This window comes from Ovis canadensis, chromosome 18 (assembly GCF_042477335.2).
Source record: "Ovis canadensis isolate MfBH-ARS-UI-01 breed Bighorn chromosome 18, ARS-UI_OviCan_v2, whole genome shotgun sequence".
In the NCBI taxonomy this organism is placed as follows: Eukaryota; Metazoa; Chordata; class Mammalia; order Artiodactyla; family Bovidae; genus Ovis; species Ovis canadensis.
In genome coordinates, this window is record NC_091262.1 from 54942809 (window position 1) to 54958337 (window position 15529).

General features: G+C 38.4%; 1 protein-coding gene across 2 annotated transcripts in view; it reads left to right on the forward strand.

Annotated features, from left to right (window-relative positions):
* Positions 1-15529, forward strand: part of SCFD1 (sec1 family domain containing 1) — a 111707-nt gene that overhangs the window by 83250 nt on the left and 12928 nt on the right. For both annotated transcript variants that reach the window (XM_069559460.1, XM_069559461.1), the window contains exon 20: positions 13548-13601. In XM_069559460.1, coding sequence (XP_069415561.1) covers positions 13548-13601 — 54 coding nt within the window. The remainder of the gene's footprint in view (positions 1-13547; positions 13602-15529) is intronic.

Consider the following 15529-nt stretch of genomic DNA (forward strand, 5'->3'; position numbering starts at 1 on the left):
GAACCCTTCACCAAGATTCAATACCTGACATGGTGCCATTCTTGTTTCATCTTCCCCACTTATATTATTTATTTGTTTTTAGGGACATTTTAAGGCAAATCTGAGACATAATATTTCACACATAGATACTTCAGTTTGTGATGAGAGGATTTTAAAGGCCAATTCAGAAAAGAAATAGAGTATCCGTTATACAGATCTGAATATTGTTTACTTGTTTTCAGAATAAACTAGATCTCTGTTTCTCTGAACTTCTTCCACATTTTTTAATCTTTCTTACTATATTTACCTGTGGTATTTTGTATTGATGTTGTTTATATTTTCTTTTTTTCCCACTTTTATTGAGATATAGTTGGCATGCATTGTTTCTTGTTTTGCTTTTTTGTTTTTGGCTGTGCTGGGCTTCATCCCTAGTTGCAATACATGGGCTTCCCATTGAGGTGGCTCCTCCTGTCGGGCGTGGGCTCTGGGCCATGGAGACTTCAGTAGTTGCAGCGCTCAGGCCCTGAAGCGCGGGTTCAGTAGTGGAGGCACACAGGCTTATGAGTTGCCCCAGAGCTTGTGGGAGCTTAGTTCCGAACCAGGGGACCAAACCCATGTCCCCTGCATTGGCAGGCAGATTCCTAACCACTGGACCACCAGGGAAGCCCCAACATGTAGTTTTACTTCTTGACAGCAAGAAATTTTTTTTCCCCATCTTTGAATTTTCCATAGCAGTGTTTCTTAAGTAAGTATTCAATTTTTGTTTGAATAAGTAAATAACATTGTATTGTAAAAACCTGCAGTGTTAATGAAGAACAGTGAAAAATCTTAATTTTTTTAAGATTGAATTAAAAGGCAGATTACTTCCTAACTTTCCTTCAGAGACATTCCAGATTGCATTGCTTTCTAAGTACTTGGGAACACTTTTTAGCTTAATTATCCTTCTTCAGAATTATTTTCAGTCCTTCCCCTCTGTGTTTCTTCTGGTAAAAGACCACTACTGAATACTTAATCCACTTTCTAACTGGTTCACGGTACATCTGTGAGCCGGTTTATCTTTATTCTCTTGGACTGCTAAAGGTGAAAAGGCATAAAAACAGGTTGGACACGTTAGTGCCCAACATACTGTACTTACAGTTGAACCCAGCACTTGTTAAAAAAGAAGTTACTCACGACAGTTGTTAAAGTACAGTAAGGCAGACTTTATTCAGGGGGACCATTGTGAAAGACCAACGTTGGGACCACTGCAGTGGGGTTTTGAAGTGTGGGAGAGAGATTGGGCTTAACTCCAAATACATCAGGGAGACGTGGGAAATCAGAGCTCAGTAGCAGGGTGTAGTTATCGGTGGATGGAAAATTACTTAGAGAAAACATCAGGGCTAAAGGAAGATTCTGGCTAAACCAGCCTAATGGGATTCTTGATGAAGGCAGGCTAATGTAATTGGACATCACCTGAGAGGTGGTAAAAGGTGAGGAAACCAAAAAGATATGAAGGATGGGACGATACCAAGGAGATGTGGGTTCTGGCTATAAACTGACTTAGCAGATTTCTTTCTAAAAATGATGCAAAGATGGACACAGAAGTCCAAAAGTCAAGGCCCAGTTGAAAAAGAGTTTGGAGAGCCTCTAAAAAGAGTAGAATCTTGTCTAGGAGAGAATCTAGTCATGCCACTCTGCTTATCATCAACATGGACAGAATGATGTTATATGTAAGACAGAGGAGGAACCACTAGTTTCTAAGATTCTGTCTGACTTTTGTCAGACACACTGGCTATTGTATGAGTTTGTTGTTGTTCAGTTGCCAGGTTGTGTCCTACTCTTGGCCTCATGGACTGAGCACACCAGGCTTCCCTGCCCCTCACCATCTCCCGGAGTTTGCCCAAGTTCATGTCCATTGAATAAGTGATGCCATCCAACCATCTCATCCTCTGTTGCCCCCTTCTCCGTCTACCTGAAATCTTTCCTAGCATCAGGGTCTTTTCCAGTGAGTCAGCTGTTTGCATCAGGTGGCCAAAGTATTGGAGCTTCAGCTTCACCATCACTTCCAAAGAGTATTCAGGGATGATTTCCTTTAAGATTGACTGGTTTGATCTCCTTGCTTTCAAAGGGACTCTTAAGAGTCTTTTCCATCCCTGCGGTTCAAAAGGATCAATTCTTCGGTGCTCTGGCTTCTTTATTGTCCAGCTCTCACATCTGTACATGGCTACTAGAAAGACCATAGCCTTGACTATACGGACCTTTGTTGAAAAAGTGCTGTCTCCACTTTTTAACACACTGTCTAGATTTGTCATAGCTTTCCTTCCAAAAAGCAATCATCGTCTAATTTCATGGCTGTAGTCACCATCCCTAGTGATTTTAAAGCCTAAGAAGAGGAAATCTGTCACTACTTCCACCTTTTCCCCTTCTGTTTGCCGTGAAGTTTTGGGGCTAGATGCCATGATCTTCAGTTCAGTCGCTCAGTCGTGTCTGACTCTTTGCAATCCCAAGAATCGCAGCACGCCAGGCCTCCCTGTCCATCACCAACTCCCGGAGTTCACTCAGACTCACGTCCATCAAATCCGTGATGCCATCCAGCCATCTCATCCTCTGTTGTCCCCTTCTCCTCCTGCCCCTAATCCCTCCCAGCATCAGACTCTTTTCCAATGAGTCACCTCTTTGCATGAGGTAGCCAAAGTACAGGAGTTTCAGCTTCAGCATCATTCCTTCCAAAGAACACCGAGGGCTGATCTCCTTTAGAATGGACTGGTTGGATCTCCTTGCAGTCCAAGGTACTCTCAAGAGTCTTCTCCAACACCACAGTTCAAAAACATCAATTCTTCGGTGCTCAGCTTTCTTCACAGTCCAACTCTCACATCCATACATGACCACTGGAAAAACCATAGCCTTGGCTAGATGGACCTTTGTTGGCAAAGTAATGTCTCTGCTTTTCAATATGCTATCTAGGTTGGTCATAAGTTATTTATTCTTAATTGAAGGATAATTGCTTTCCAGTATTGTGTTGGTTTCTACCAAACATCAATATGAATCAGCCATAGGTATACTCATGTCCCCTCCCACTGGAACATCTCTCCCACCTCCCACCCCTCTAGGTTGTTACCAAGTTAGGTTTGAGTTCCCTGAGTCATACAGCAAATTCCCCTTGGCTATCTTGTAATATTGAGTTTTAAACATGCTTTTCCACTCTCCTCCTTCACCCTCATCAAGAGGGTCTTTAGTTCCTCCTCACTTTCTGCCATTAGAGTGGCACATATCTAAGATTATGTGATATTGTTGATATTTCTCCTGCCAATCTTGATTCCAGCTTGTAACTCATCCAGCCATTTCTCATGATGTGCTCAGCATACAAGTTAAATAAACAGGATGACAATAAACAGCCTTGTCATACTCCTTTTTCAATCCTGAACCAGTCAGTTGTTCTATACAGAGCTGTAACTATTGCTTCTTGACCCGCACACAGATTTCTCAGGAGACAGGTAAGATGGTCTACTATTCCTCTCTCAGTGGAAACAGTGGCTGACTTTATATTTTGGGGCTCCAAAATCACTGCAGATGGTGACTGCAGCCATGAAATTTAAAGACGCTTACTCCTTGGAAGGAAAGTTATGACCAACCTAGACAGCATATTAAAAAGCAGAGACATTACTTTGCCAACAAAGGTCCGTCTAGTCAAGGCTATGGTTTTTCCAGTAGTCATGTACGGATGTGAGAGTTGGACTATAAAGAAAGCTGAGCACAGAATAATTGATGCTTTTGAACTGTGGTATTGGAGAAGACTCTTGAGAGTCCCTTGGACTGCAAGGAGATCTAACCAGTCCATCCTAAAGGAGATCAGTCCTGAATGTTGATTGCAAGGACTGATGTTGAAGCTGAAACTCCAATATTTTGGCCACCTGATGCGAAGAGCTGACTCATTTGAAAAGACCCTGATGCTCGGAAAGATTGAAGGCAGGAGGAGAAGGGGACGATGGAGGATGAGATGGTTGGATGGCATCACCAACTCAATGGACATTAGTTTGAGTAAACTCCAGGAGTTGGTGATGGACAGAAAGGCCTGGCGTGCTGCAGTCCATGGAGTCACAAAGAGTCAGACACAACTGAGCAACTGAACTGAACTGAAGAGTTTTCTACAGTTTGTTATGATTCACACAGTCAATTTCTGGAATTCTCTTGCCTTCTCTGTGATGTTGGCTATATGATCTCTAGTTCCTCTGCCTTTTCTAAACCCAGCTTGAACATCTGGATGTTCTCAGTTCACGTACTGCTGAAGCCTAACTTGAAGGATTTTGAGCATAACCTTGCTAGCATGGGAGGTGAGGGCAATTGTCTGGTGGGTTGAGCATTCTTCATTGCTGCCTTTCTGGAAATTGGGATGAGGATTGACCTTTTCCAGTTTTGTGGCTACTGCTGGGTTTTCTAAATTTGCTGACATAATGTGTACAGCACTTTAACGGCATCATCTTTTAGGATTTAAATAGCTCTGCTGGAATTCCATCACTTCCACTAGCTTTATTGGCAGCAGTGCTTCCTAAGGCCCACCTGACTTCACACTCCAGGATGTTTGGCTCTGAGTAAGAGACTACACCATTGTGGTTATCTGGGTTATTATACTTTTTTTGCATAGTTCTCCTTTCCATCTCTTCTTGATCTCTCCTGCTTCTGTTAGGTCTTTACCATTTCTGTCCTTTATTTGGCCCATCTTTGGATGGAATGTTCCTTTGATATTTCCAGTTTTCTTGAAGAGATCTCTGTTCTTTCCCATTCTGTTGTTATCCTCTATATCTTTCCAGTGTTCACTGAAGAAGGCCTTCTCTTGTTTCTCCTTGCTCTTCTCTGAAGCTGCATTTAGTTGGGTGTACCTTTCCCTTTCTCCCTTGCTTTTCGCTTCTGTTCTTTCCTCGGCTATTCGTAAAACCTCCTCAGACAACCACTTCGCCTGCTCGTATTTCTTTCTCTTTGGGATGGTTTTGCTCGCTGCCTCCTGTGCAGTATCACGGACCTCTGTCCATAGTTCTTCAGGCACTCTCTTTACTAGATCTAATCCCTTGAATCTCTTTGTCACCGCCACTGCGTATTCATAGAGAATTTGATTTAACTTGTACCTGACTGAGCTAGTGGTTTTGCCCACTTTCTTTAAGCCTGAATTTTGCTATAAGGAGGTGATGATCTGAGCCACAGTCAGCTCCCAGTCTTGTTTTTGCTGACTGTATAGAGCTTCTCCATCTTTGACTACAAAGAATGTGATCAGTCCAATTTCAGTATTGACCATTTGGAGATGTCCATATGTAAAGTTGTCTCTTGTGTTGAAAAAGAGTGTTTGCTATGACCCATGTGTTCTCTCTTGGCAGAATTCTGTTAGCCTTTGCACTGGTTCATTTTGTACTTCAAGGCCAAACTTGCCTGTTACTCCAGGAATCTCTTGACTTCCTACTTTTGCATTCCAGTCCCCTATGATGAATAGGACATTTTTTGTGTGTGTGTTCTAGGAGGTCTAGGTCTTCATAGAAATGATCAATTTTAGCCTCTTAGGAATTGGTAGTTGGGGCATAGACTTCGATTACTGTGATTCTGAATGGTTTGCCTTGGAAATGAACTGAGATCATTCTGTCATTTTTAAGGTTGTATCAAAGTACTGCATTTCGGACTCTTGTTGATTATCAGGGCTATTTCTTCTAAGGGATTCTTGCCCACGGTAGTAGATATAATGGTTATCTGAATTAAATTCACCCATTTCCATCCATTTTAGTCTATTGATGTTTACTCTTATCATCTGCTTGACCATGTCCAGTTTACCTTGATGCATGGACCTAACATTCCAGGTTCCTATGCAGTACTTTTCCTTACAGCATCAGATTTTGTTTTCATCACCAGACACATCCACAATGAGTGTTTTTCTGAAATGACCCAGCTGCTTCCTTCTTTCTGGAGCTATTAGTAGTTGTCCTCTGCTCTTCCTCCATAGCATATTGGAAACCTTCTGACCTGGGGGGGCCTCATCTTTTGGTGTCATAGCATTTTGCCTTTTTAAGGTTTATCCGGTTCTCACAAGTAGCACACAGGAGTGGTTTGTCATTCCCTTCTCCAGTGGATCACGTTTTGTCAAAACTGTCCACTGTGACCCATCTATCTTGGATGGTCCTACATGGCATGGCTCATAGCTTCATGGAGTTATGCAAGCCCCTTGCCACAACAAGGCAGTGATTCATGATGGGGATTGTGCAACTATGTGTAGTTAAATTTAGTTTTAAGGAGAATTCATATTTTGCTGTTGGAAGGAAATCCCAGTAGTAAAATTCCCTAAACAAAGGAATCCTTTCACAAATAACTAATAGCACGGAGAAATTACAGGCTTCAATCTTTTAAATGACCATATTTACTCTTTGAACTTATTACCTTAGAGTCACATGATGTACATCCCTAAATGATGCCTGTAAGAAGTACCTAAACTGATTCACTTAAATATTTTCTTGTGCTAACAAAAAATTTGTTTTATTTGAAGTTTGCAAAATATAAAAACAGGTTATCATCTTCTGTGACCTCAAACCTTCCTGTTCTTAACATTGCATATAACATACTGCTTTGATATACGCAGTTTTTCATTTACAGAAGTAAAATTTGAAATGATTGGTGGTTACCTGTTTCTACATCACATTTCTGTCACCACTGCTAGGAGAGAGCCAGACCAGTGTTGTTCTATTTTAATAGATGTTCAGAAGACTTTTTAGGTTCAGAATTCAAGGAAATATTCACTGATTTGGGAGACATTGGTTATTGATTGGGTGATAGTGGTTCATTGTAAATGTGAAGTAAAAATAAAAGTATTATAAAACAGTAAATTCAGTATGTTTTAACAAAATAGAAGATACTCATGGGTATATAACTAGGTTTTAAATGTTAGTTTTTCTAGGTGAGAATATTCATCTCTGATTTACTTCTGTATGATAAATTACTAGAATTGAATTATGGAGTCAAAAGGATGAACATTTCTAATTGTCCTTGGTTAATATTACCAAATTGCCGTTCAGAAAAGATGTACCAACATGCAGTGATTTACAGTGCTTGTTTCTCTACATCCCTCCCAGACCTGAACCTCTGTGTATGTGTTGGTGTGTAATCTTTGTAAATTCAGTACTTTTAAAAAGTCCCTTGCTCTAGAAATATTTAAACACATAGCCATTTTTAATTCATGTTGATGTATGGCAAAACCAATACAGTATTGTAAAGTAAAAGAAGTAAAATAAATTAAAAAAATAAATAAAGTTACACTGTCCTAATGTTTTAAAATTTAGAGGAACTGCTACAGGTTTTAAGACATCTGGGGCAGGTTGGGAACTGAGAAAAGAGACATCAGAGAAGAAGACTGGTAGAGATGAATTCTTTGTTTCACGCTTGTAAAATTCTAATTTATGCCTCACATCTCTAAATACTGGTTTGGATTTTTTTTATCTGAATAAACATTTTAAGTTATAAAAATATATAGATAGAAATAATAGGATGTTTTGTCATGTCCAGTTTTCTAGGTCACTTATAAGAGCTTTTTATACCTTTTTGTTTCTTGGGCAGCATAAGTTTTATGCATCACAAGTATCAGCTATCACATAAAACCACTGGAATGATCTTTGCAGGTTTGGAATATATTTATGTGAGGACAGTTGTTCAGTTCAGTCACTCATTGTATCCGACTCTTTGCAGCCCCCTGGACTGCAGCACGCCAGGCTTCCCTGTCCATCACCAACTCCTGGAGTTTACCCAAACTCATGTCCATTGAGTTGGTGATGCCATCCCACCATCTCATCCTCCGTCGTCCCCTTCTCCTCCTGCCATCAATCTTTCCCAGCATCAGGGTCTTTTCCAATGAGTCAGCTCTTCGCCATCAGGTGGTCAAAGTATTGGAGTTTTAGCTTCAACATCAGTCCTTCCAATGAACACCCAGGGCTGATCTCCTTTAAGATGGACTGGTTGGGTCTCCTTGCAGTCCAGGGGACTCTCAAGAGTCTTCCCCAACACCACAGTTCACCACAGAAGCATCAATTCATCTGTATGGTCCAACTCTCACATCCATACATGACTACTGGAAAAACCATAGCTTTGAGTATACAGACCTTTGTCAGCAGAGTAATAGCTCTGCTTTTATGCTGTCTTTTAATGGTATCTAGATTTGTTGTAGCTTTTCTTTTAAGGAGCAAGCAAGCGCCTTCTAATTTCATGGCTGCACTCACCGTCTGTAGTTATTTTGGAGCCCAAGAAAGTAGTCTGCCACTGTTTCCATTCTTTTCCCCATCTGTTTGCCATGCAGTGATGGGACTGGATGCCATGATCTTAGTTTTTTGAATGTTGAATTTTAAGTCAGCTTTTTCACTCCTCTTTCACCTTAATCAAGAGACTCTTTAGTTCTTCCTTATTTTCTGCCATAAGGGTGGTGTCATCTGCATATCTGAGGTTATTGATATTTCTCCCAGCAGTCTCAGTTCCAGCTTGTGCTTCATCCATCCCAGCATTTCGCATGATGTACTCTGCATATAAGTTAAATAAGTAAGGTGACAACATGCAGCCTTGCCATACTCCTTTTCCCAGTTTGGAACCAGTCCATTGTTTCGTGTCCCGTTCTAACTGTTGCTTCTTGACCTCCTTGCCAGTTTCTCAGGAGGCAGGTAAAGTGGTCTGGTATTCCCATCTCTTTAAGAATGTTCCGCAGTTTGTTGTAATGTGAGGCTGCATAATTTAAAACTCTTCTGTTTCACTTTGACTTGTTTACTAAAGTAATACCTCTTTTAAAAATGAATTGCCAAGAGATAAACTGCAAGCAGTGCAATTCAGTAGATTTAAAAAGACATAAAAGCAGTCACCTAATTGCAATATATACCCCTTATTAAGATTATAATTTGAACAGGGAAATGTAAGAAATTTATGGCACAAGAAAAGTTTGATACTGACTGCATATTGGTCTGTATTAAGAAATATTTGTTGATTATTTTAGGTGCAGTGGTAGTCTTACAGGACTTTTCTGTTTTTTTAGGAGTTTTCAATTTTAGAGATATATACAGAAACGTGGTTGTTCAGTCACAGTCATGTTTGACTTTTTGCGACCCCATGGACTGCAGCACACCAGGCTTCCCTGTCCTTCACTGTTTCTTGGAGTTTTCTCAAACTCGTGTCCATTGAGTTGGGTGATGCCATCCAGCCACCTCATCCTCTGCCGCCTCCTTCTCCTTTTGCCTTCAATCTTTCCCAGTATCAGGGTCTTTTCCAGTTAGTCTTGATACTCTTCACATCAGGTGGCCAAACTGTTGGCGCTTCAGAATCAGACCTTCCAGTATTCAGGTTTGATTTCCTTTTGGATTGACTAGTTTGATCTCCTTGCAGTCTAAGGGATTCTCAAGAGTTTTCTGCATCAGCACAATTCAGAAGCATCAGTTCTTTAGTGTTCAGCCTTCTTTATGGCCCAGCTCTCACAACCATACATACTACTGGAAAAACCATAGCTTTCACTATATGTATCTTTGTCGGCAAAGGGTTATCTGTGCTTTTTAATACACCGTCTAGGTTTGTCATAGCTTTCCATCCAAGGAACCAAGCATCTTTTAATTTCATGGCTACAGTCTCTGTCCACAGTAATATTGGTGCCCGAAAAAAGAAAATCTGTCACTGTTTCCACTTTTCCCCTTCTGTTTGCCGTGAAGTGACGGTACAAGATGCCATGATCTTAGGCTTTTGAATGTTGAGTTTCAAGCCAGCTTTTTTACTTTCTACTTTCACCTTCTTCAAGAGATTCTTTAGTTCCTCTTCATTTTCTGCCTTTAGAGTGGTATCATCTGCATATCTGAGGTTGTTGATGTTTCTCCTGGCAGTCTTGAAACCAGCTTGTGATTCATCCAGCTCAGCATTTCACATGATGTACTCTGCATGTAAGTTAAATAAGCAGTGTGACAATGTACAGCCTCGTTGAACTCCTTTCCCAATTCTGAATAAATCCATTGTTCCATATCTGGTTCTCACGATTGCTTCTTGACCTGCAAGACAGGTTTCTCAGAAGACAGATTATTGCCAAAATGATTTGATATTGGGGGTTGTTTTGAAACAGCCTAGGAAGTGGGGAGTAGGTGAGAATACAAATAAAACAAGAATTTGTCATAAGTTAATAATTGTTAAAACTGCACAAAGACAGAAATATAGATCAATGGAACAAAATAGAAAGCCCAGAGATAAATCCACACATATATGGACACCTTATCTTTGACAAAGGAGGCAAGAATATACAATGGAGTAAAGACAATCTCTTTAACAAGTGGTGCTGGGAAAACTGGTCAACCACTTGTAAAAGAATGAAACTAGATCACTTTCTAACACCACACACAAAAATAAACTCAAAATGGATTAAAGATCTAAATTTAAGACCAGAAACTATAAAACTCCTAGAGGAGAGCATAGGCAAAACACTCTCCGACATAAATCACAGCAGGATCCTCTATGATCCACCTCCCAGAATTCTGGAAATAAAAGCAAAAATAAACAAATGGGATCTAATTAAAATTAAAAGCTTCTGCACAACAAAAGAAAATATAAGCAAGGTGAAAAGACAGCCTTCTGAATGGGAGAAAATAATAGCAAATGAAGCAACTGACAAACAACTAATCTCAAAAATATACAAGCAACTTATGCAGCTCAATTCCAGAAAAATAAATGACCCAATCAAAAAATGGGCCAAAGAACTAAATAGACATTTCTCCAAAGAAGACATACAGATGGCTAACAAACACATGAAAAGATGCTCAACATCACTCATTATCAGAGAAATGCAAATCAAAACCACAATGAGGTACCATTTCACGCCAGTCAGAACGGCTGCTATCCAATGTCATTCTATTTCTGAAACAGTTTCCAAAACAATGAAAAATACACTTGTTGTTGTTCAGTTGCTCAGTCATGTCCAACTCTTTGCGACCCCTTGGACTGCACCACTCCAGGCTTCCTTGTCCATCACAAACTCCTGGAGTTTACCCAAACTCATGTCCATTGAGTTAGTGATGCCATCCAACCATTTCATCCTGTGTCTCTCCCTTCTCCTCCTGCCCTTAATCTTTCCCAGCATCAGGGTCTTTTCCAATGAGTTGGCTCTTTGCATCAGGTGCCCAGAGAATTGCAGCTTCAGCTTCAGCATCAGTCCTTCAAGTGAATACTCAGGTTTGATTTCCTTCAGGATTGACTGGTTTAAAAACATGCTTGGGAATTTTTTAAATAATGGGCTTTCATATGAGTAAATCTCATTTATACCTCTTTTATTGAGGTACACAATTGTTTTGTGTCTTTAAGATGAGTGAACAGACCATCTGCTGAGTGAAGAAAATTACATGGTTTTGTTATGCTGTTTTCTATTAGCTGCCACAGTTCAGTTATTTCAATTAGAATTTTAAGGATGGGGAGCCTGATGGGCTTGGGATTGCAAAAGAGTTGAACATGACTTAATGACTAAACAACCACATTATCTTGTATATAAATTACTATCAATATAAGATTGAGTCTTTAAATCACTAACTCAATTCAAGTCTTCATTTAGGCTAGGTAGAGCATTAGTTGGTGACAGAGATCTCAGAAGTTGTTTCCTGAAGTACTCTTTCTTAAGCCTTTAAAGACACTGTGTATTTCTTTTATCATTCTCTACACTGGCAGTTTTCCTTAATCTGTGACAATCTGTGAATCTGTGACACAGATTCTGTGACAGTCTGTGAATATTGTATAGCGTGGCGGTGGTTGATGACTCTTTCAGTGTTACCTGGTTGTAAAGACCAAACACAAACATAAAGAATAGTCTCTGGGCTCTTAAACTTTTGAACTGTTCTGCTGGAGAGAAATTTTTCTAGTGTTTTTTAATGACCTGTTCACTGGTAGGTTTATCTTCAGATACAGCAGAGCTATTAAATACAAAGTAAAATTTAATTTTTACTTTTATGCTAAATGAAATATTCAATTTTCCAGTTATTTTTGTAAACACAATAAAAGTAATATGACTCTTATGGCTTTACCAGTTATATAAAATCTTTAGCGAATTTTTCTCCATTCCACATACCTAATAACGTAGTACAGTTCAGAGTTAAATGTAAATTAGAGAAATAGATATAAAATTAATTTTATTAATAAAATGCTGTAATGTTGTCTTGCTCCAGAATTCTTTTATTATTTCTTCCTGTTTTGTTACAGAGTACTTCATCTTTTGTTGGTGTTACTAAGAATAAATATGTAACTATAGTTTTCTTAAAGCATTTTTAAGATTTAAATCTGTAGCCAGTTATTCTTTAGAGAAGGGTGTGATTTAGGCTTACATTGTTAAGTGAACAAACTCAAGTTTATTTGAAACAAAACTTAAAGGGTACAATTTTGAGCTACCTTTTTTTCAAATTTTAAATAGAATTCAGGAGGTACATTCAGTCAGCTTGAACATTTGGTGCTTGTGTTTATATTGAGTTCCTGGCCAACAAAAATATCTAGAGTATAATGAAATAACTTTAATTTTACTTGCCTAAGGTTATCTGAAAAGATTTTTACTTGCAAATCTAGAAAAAGAAAAAAAGAAATGCATATTTTCTGTCTGGGCAAAGCACCATTTTCCTTAGTGATAGTCCATTTTAGTAATAGTAAAATGTTTTATGACCTAAAGAAAGTAAAACTTGTGAATAGTAATGTGTTATCTACAATTATGTGAATAATGAGATTTAAGGTTGCCTCTGTTATATGAAATCTCCAAGATACAAGATGATTCTTTCCAGAATATTCTCTACAGTTCACAAAGGAAATATCAGTCTAAATGGGCAGAACACCATTCCAGTAGAAATGAACTTTGAATAGGCATAATAGTCACTTAGAAAATTTTTTGTACCCGATGTGTTATATTCAAAATAGTGGTTCAAATGGTCAGATTGAAATAGAACAGTACAATTTCTTATCACAATGCATGTAAGCATGTCAAGAGGCAATCTTCTGTCAACACCAGTATTATATATTTCATGTTCAAAGTGGAACTTGTTTGTAAGAAGACAGTGCAGTATGTCACTGAAAATTTGGAATCTGTCTGAGGCAAAATTAAAAGTTGTGTATGCATCCATCTCCCCATTTTTATGAAAGAGCACAGTATCTTTTTTGCTTGAAGATTATACATTAGAAATGAAAAGCTGTTAGGTCATTTAATCTCATATATTAATATTTTTGTGAACTATGTACTGTGTTTTTAAAGAAACTTAAATATACAGAAAGAAAATGAAAAACAGAGGCAGGGTTCTTAAAAACTTACTAGTATTAAAAAAGCAGATATCCAACAAAGTAAAAAGCCCAAATATATGTTTGTACTAAAGCTAGATAACACCTACACATTTTTTAAGATTACATTTGGAACCTTGAGTAGTGCCAAAGGTATTTACATCTATGACACCATTCATAGAATATTTAATCTTAGAATGTGTTTAATTGAAAGGTAGGCATACTGAACTATAGAATGATTAGGTTGTCTTGTTACTAAAGAAGAATTTTGGTGTGTCATTCCTTCTGATATTTAACAAAATACTCAATGATTTCTTCCACAGAATCTACCTGTTACTCGTATTTTAGACAATCTCATGGAGATGAAGTCAAACCCTGTGAGTAGTATATAACACTGTACTTGTAAATTCTTGAGCATACCAAACTACCTATACCAAGGGTGATAAACTCAGTTTGTTGTGGGCTTCATCACAGCAGAGTGCATGAGGGAAAGGAAAGAGTCCACGTCCTCAAACAGCATTTTTTAGCCGTTATCACGGATAACATGAATTGGTTTTTCAGCTACTACATCCACTCTGGCCGGCTCTCATGCAAAGTAAATGTAGATCCATATCCTATATATATCCTAAGGAGCAAGTTTCTATAAATAAAAGAGAACTAGTGAGCATCAGTTGGTATAATATGAAAAGTACCAGACCAGTTTAATTTTATGAAATTAAATTAGGATAGAAGTACATAGTGAAAAATTTAAGAGCATGTGTTCAGATGGCACTAAATTCTTTTGGGCTAAAAAGTAAATTGGAATTGTTTGATAAAGAGATAAGTGAGTAAATATTGTTAGCATTTACTTAAAAAATGGGTTTTTGAGCTGTTTATAATTCAAGAAGGGAATGTAAAAATCATCACAATCTGTTTCATAAAGCAGCCCATCATGTTACTGTGGCAACTGGAAAGAGAGCGGCTGTCTGGAATAGATCAGAACCCTGGTTTGGGTTGATCTGGGTCACTGTAGACTTGGCATCAAGACTTAGGATACCAGGCTGAGAAACAGAATAAGAACAAAATCTTCAGATAAATATGTCATTATTTCATATTTGTTAAAACATGGTTACAATAACATTAAAGAAAATAACAAGAACAAATTTTAAAATCTGTCCATGTGAAAACAAAGATACAGTATTACAGAAAAAAAGCCCGGTAAAGGGCAGTTGCAGTTATGAGAGGAAAGACTATAATGATAAGCTAAAAAGGAGTGGATTTTTCTAGAATCAATACAGAGAACATACTAGACAATGTAATAACAATAGACCTTGTTGTTACTGCATCCTAGAGTATATGGAGGATATGAACAAATGAAGACTATAGAATATATGAAGGAATGCTCCTTGAAAAGCTTTAGCAAAGTGTGCATTTATGATTAGTGCATCTGTGACTGTCTTTAGAGAATACTACTTCATAATGGGCAGTAGGTTTCTAGAAGATATTAGCCCAAACAATTATAAAGATTAAAAATACAAATAAATGTGAAAATTTACATGCCAAATCCACATTTCTGCCATATGGATGGCTAAATTATGGGTCTTATTCACATGTGTCTCCAAGTTCTATAAATTATCAGTTCTAGTGACTTTGACTTAATAACTGAAGGCACATTATCACAGGCAGATAGTTTTTAATTAATTAGAAAAAGTAAAATTTTTCTACTTTAAAAGCATTTTTTCACCCATCTGTTAGGTGGGACAGATGCCTGCACTATCTCTTATCCCTGTCTTGTTCCCATATTGAAAAATTGATTTGGAGGCATTGAAGACATTAACAATGTATACAAAGTTAGACCTGACTAATAATCTTGAATATATTGTATCTCAAAGGCTTTAAAAATGCTGTAACCTAATTCTAGGTGCATTGTTATCACTTATATTTACTAAGTGATCTGTGATTTGTCTTGATTGAATAAAATGAAAGGGATTAGGCAAGATACCAGATAGGTTTCATCTCCTCTTGTACATCTGGGTAGTAGTGGTTTCCTGGAGCAAAATGTTGAAGGATTATGGCTCTGCATTTGGTTTTGGGCTTCCCTGGTGGCTCAGATGGTAAAGCGTCTGCCTGCATTGCGGGAGACCTGGGTTTGATCCCTAGGTCGGGAAGATCCCCTGGAAAAGAAAATGGCAGCCCACTCCGGTACTCTTGCCTGGAAAATTCTGTGGATGAAGGAGCCTGGTAGGCTACAGTCCATGGGGTCACAAAGAGTTGGACACAACTGAGAGACTTCACTTTTGGTTCAGGGAGAGTTCTGTGATTGATT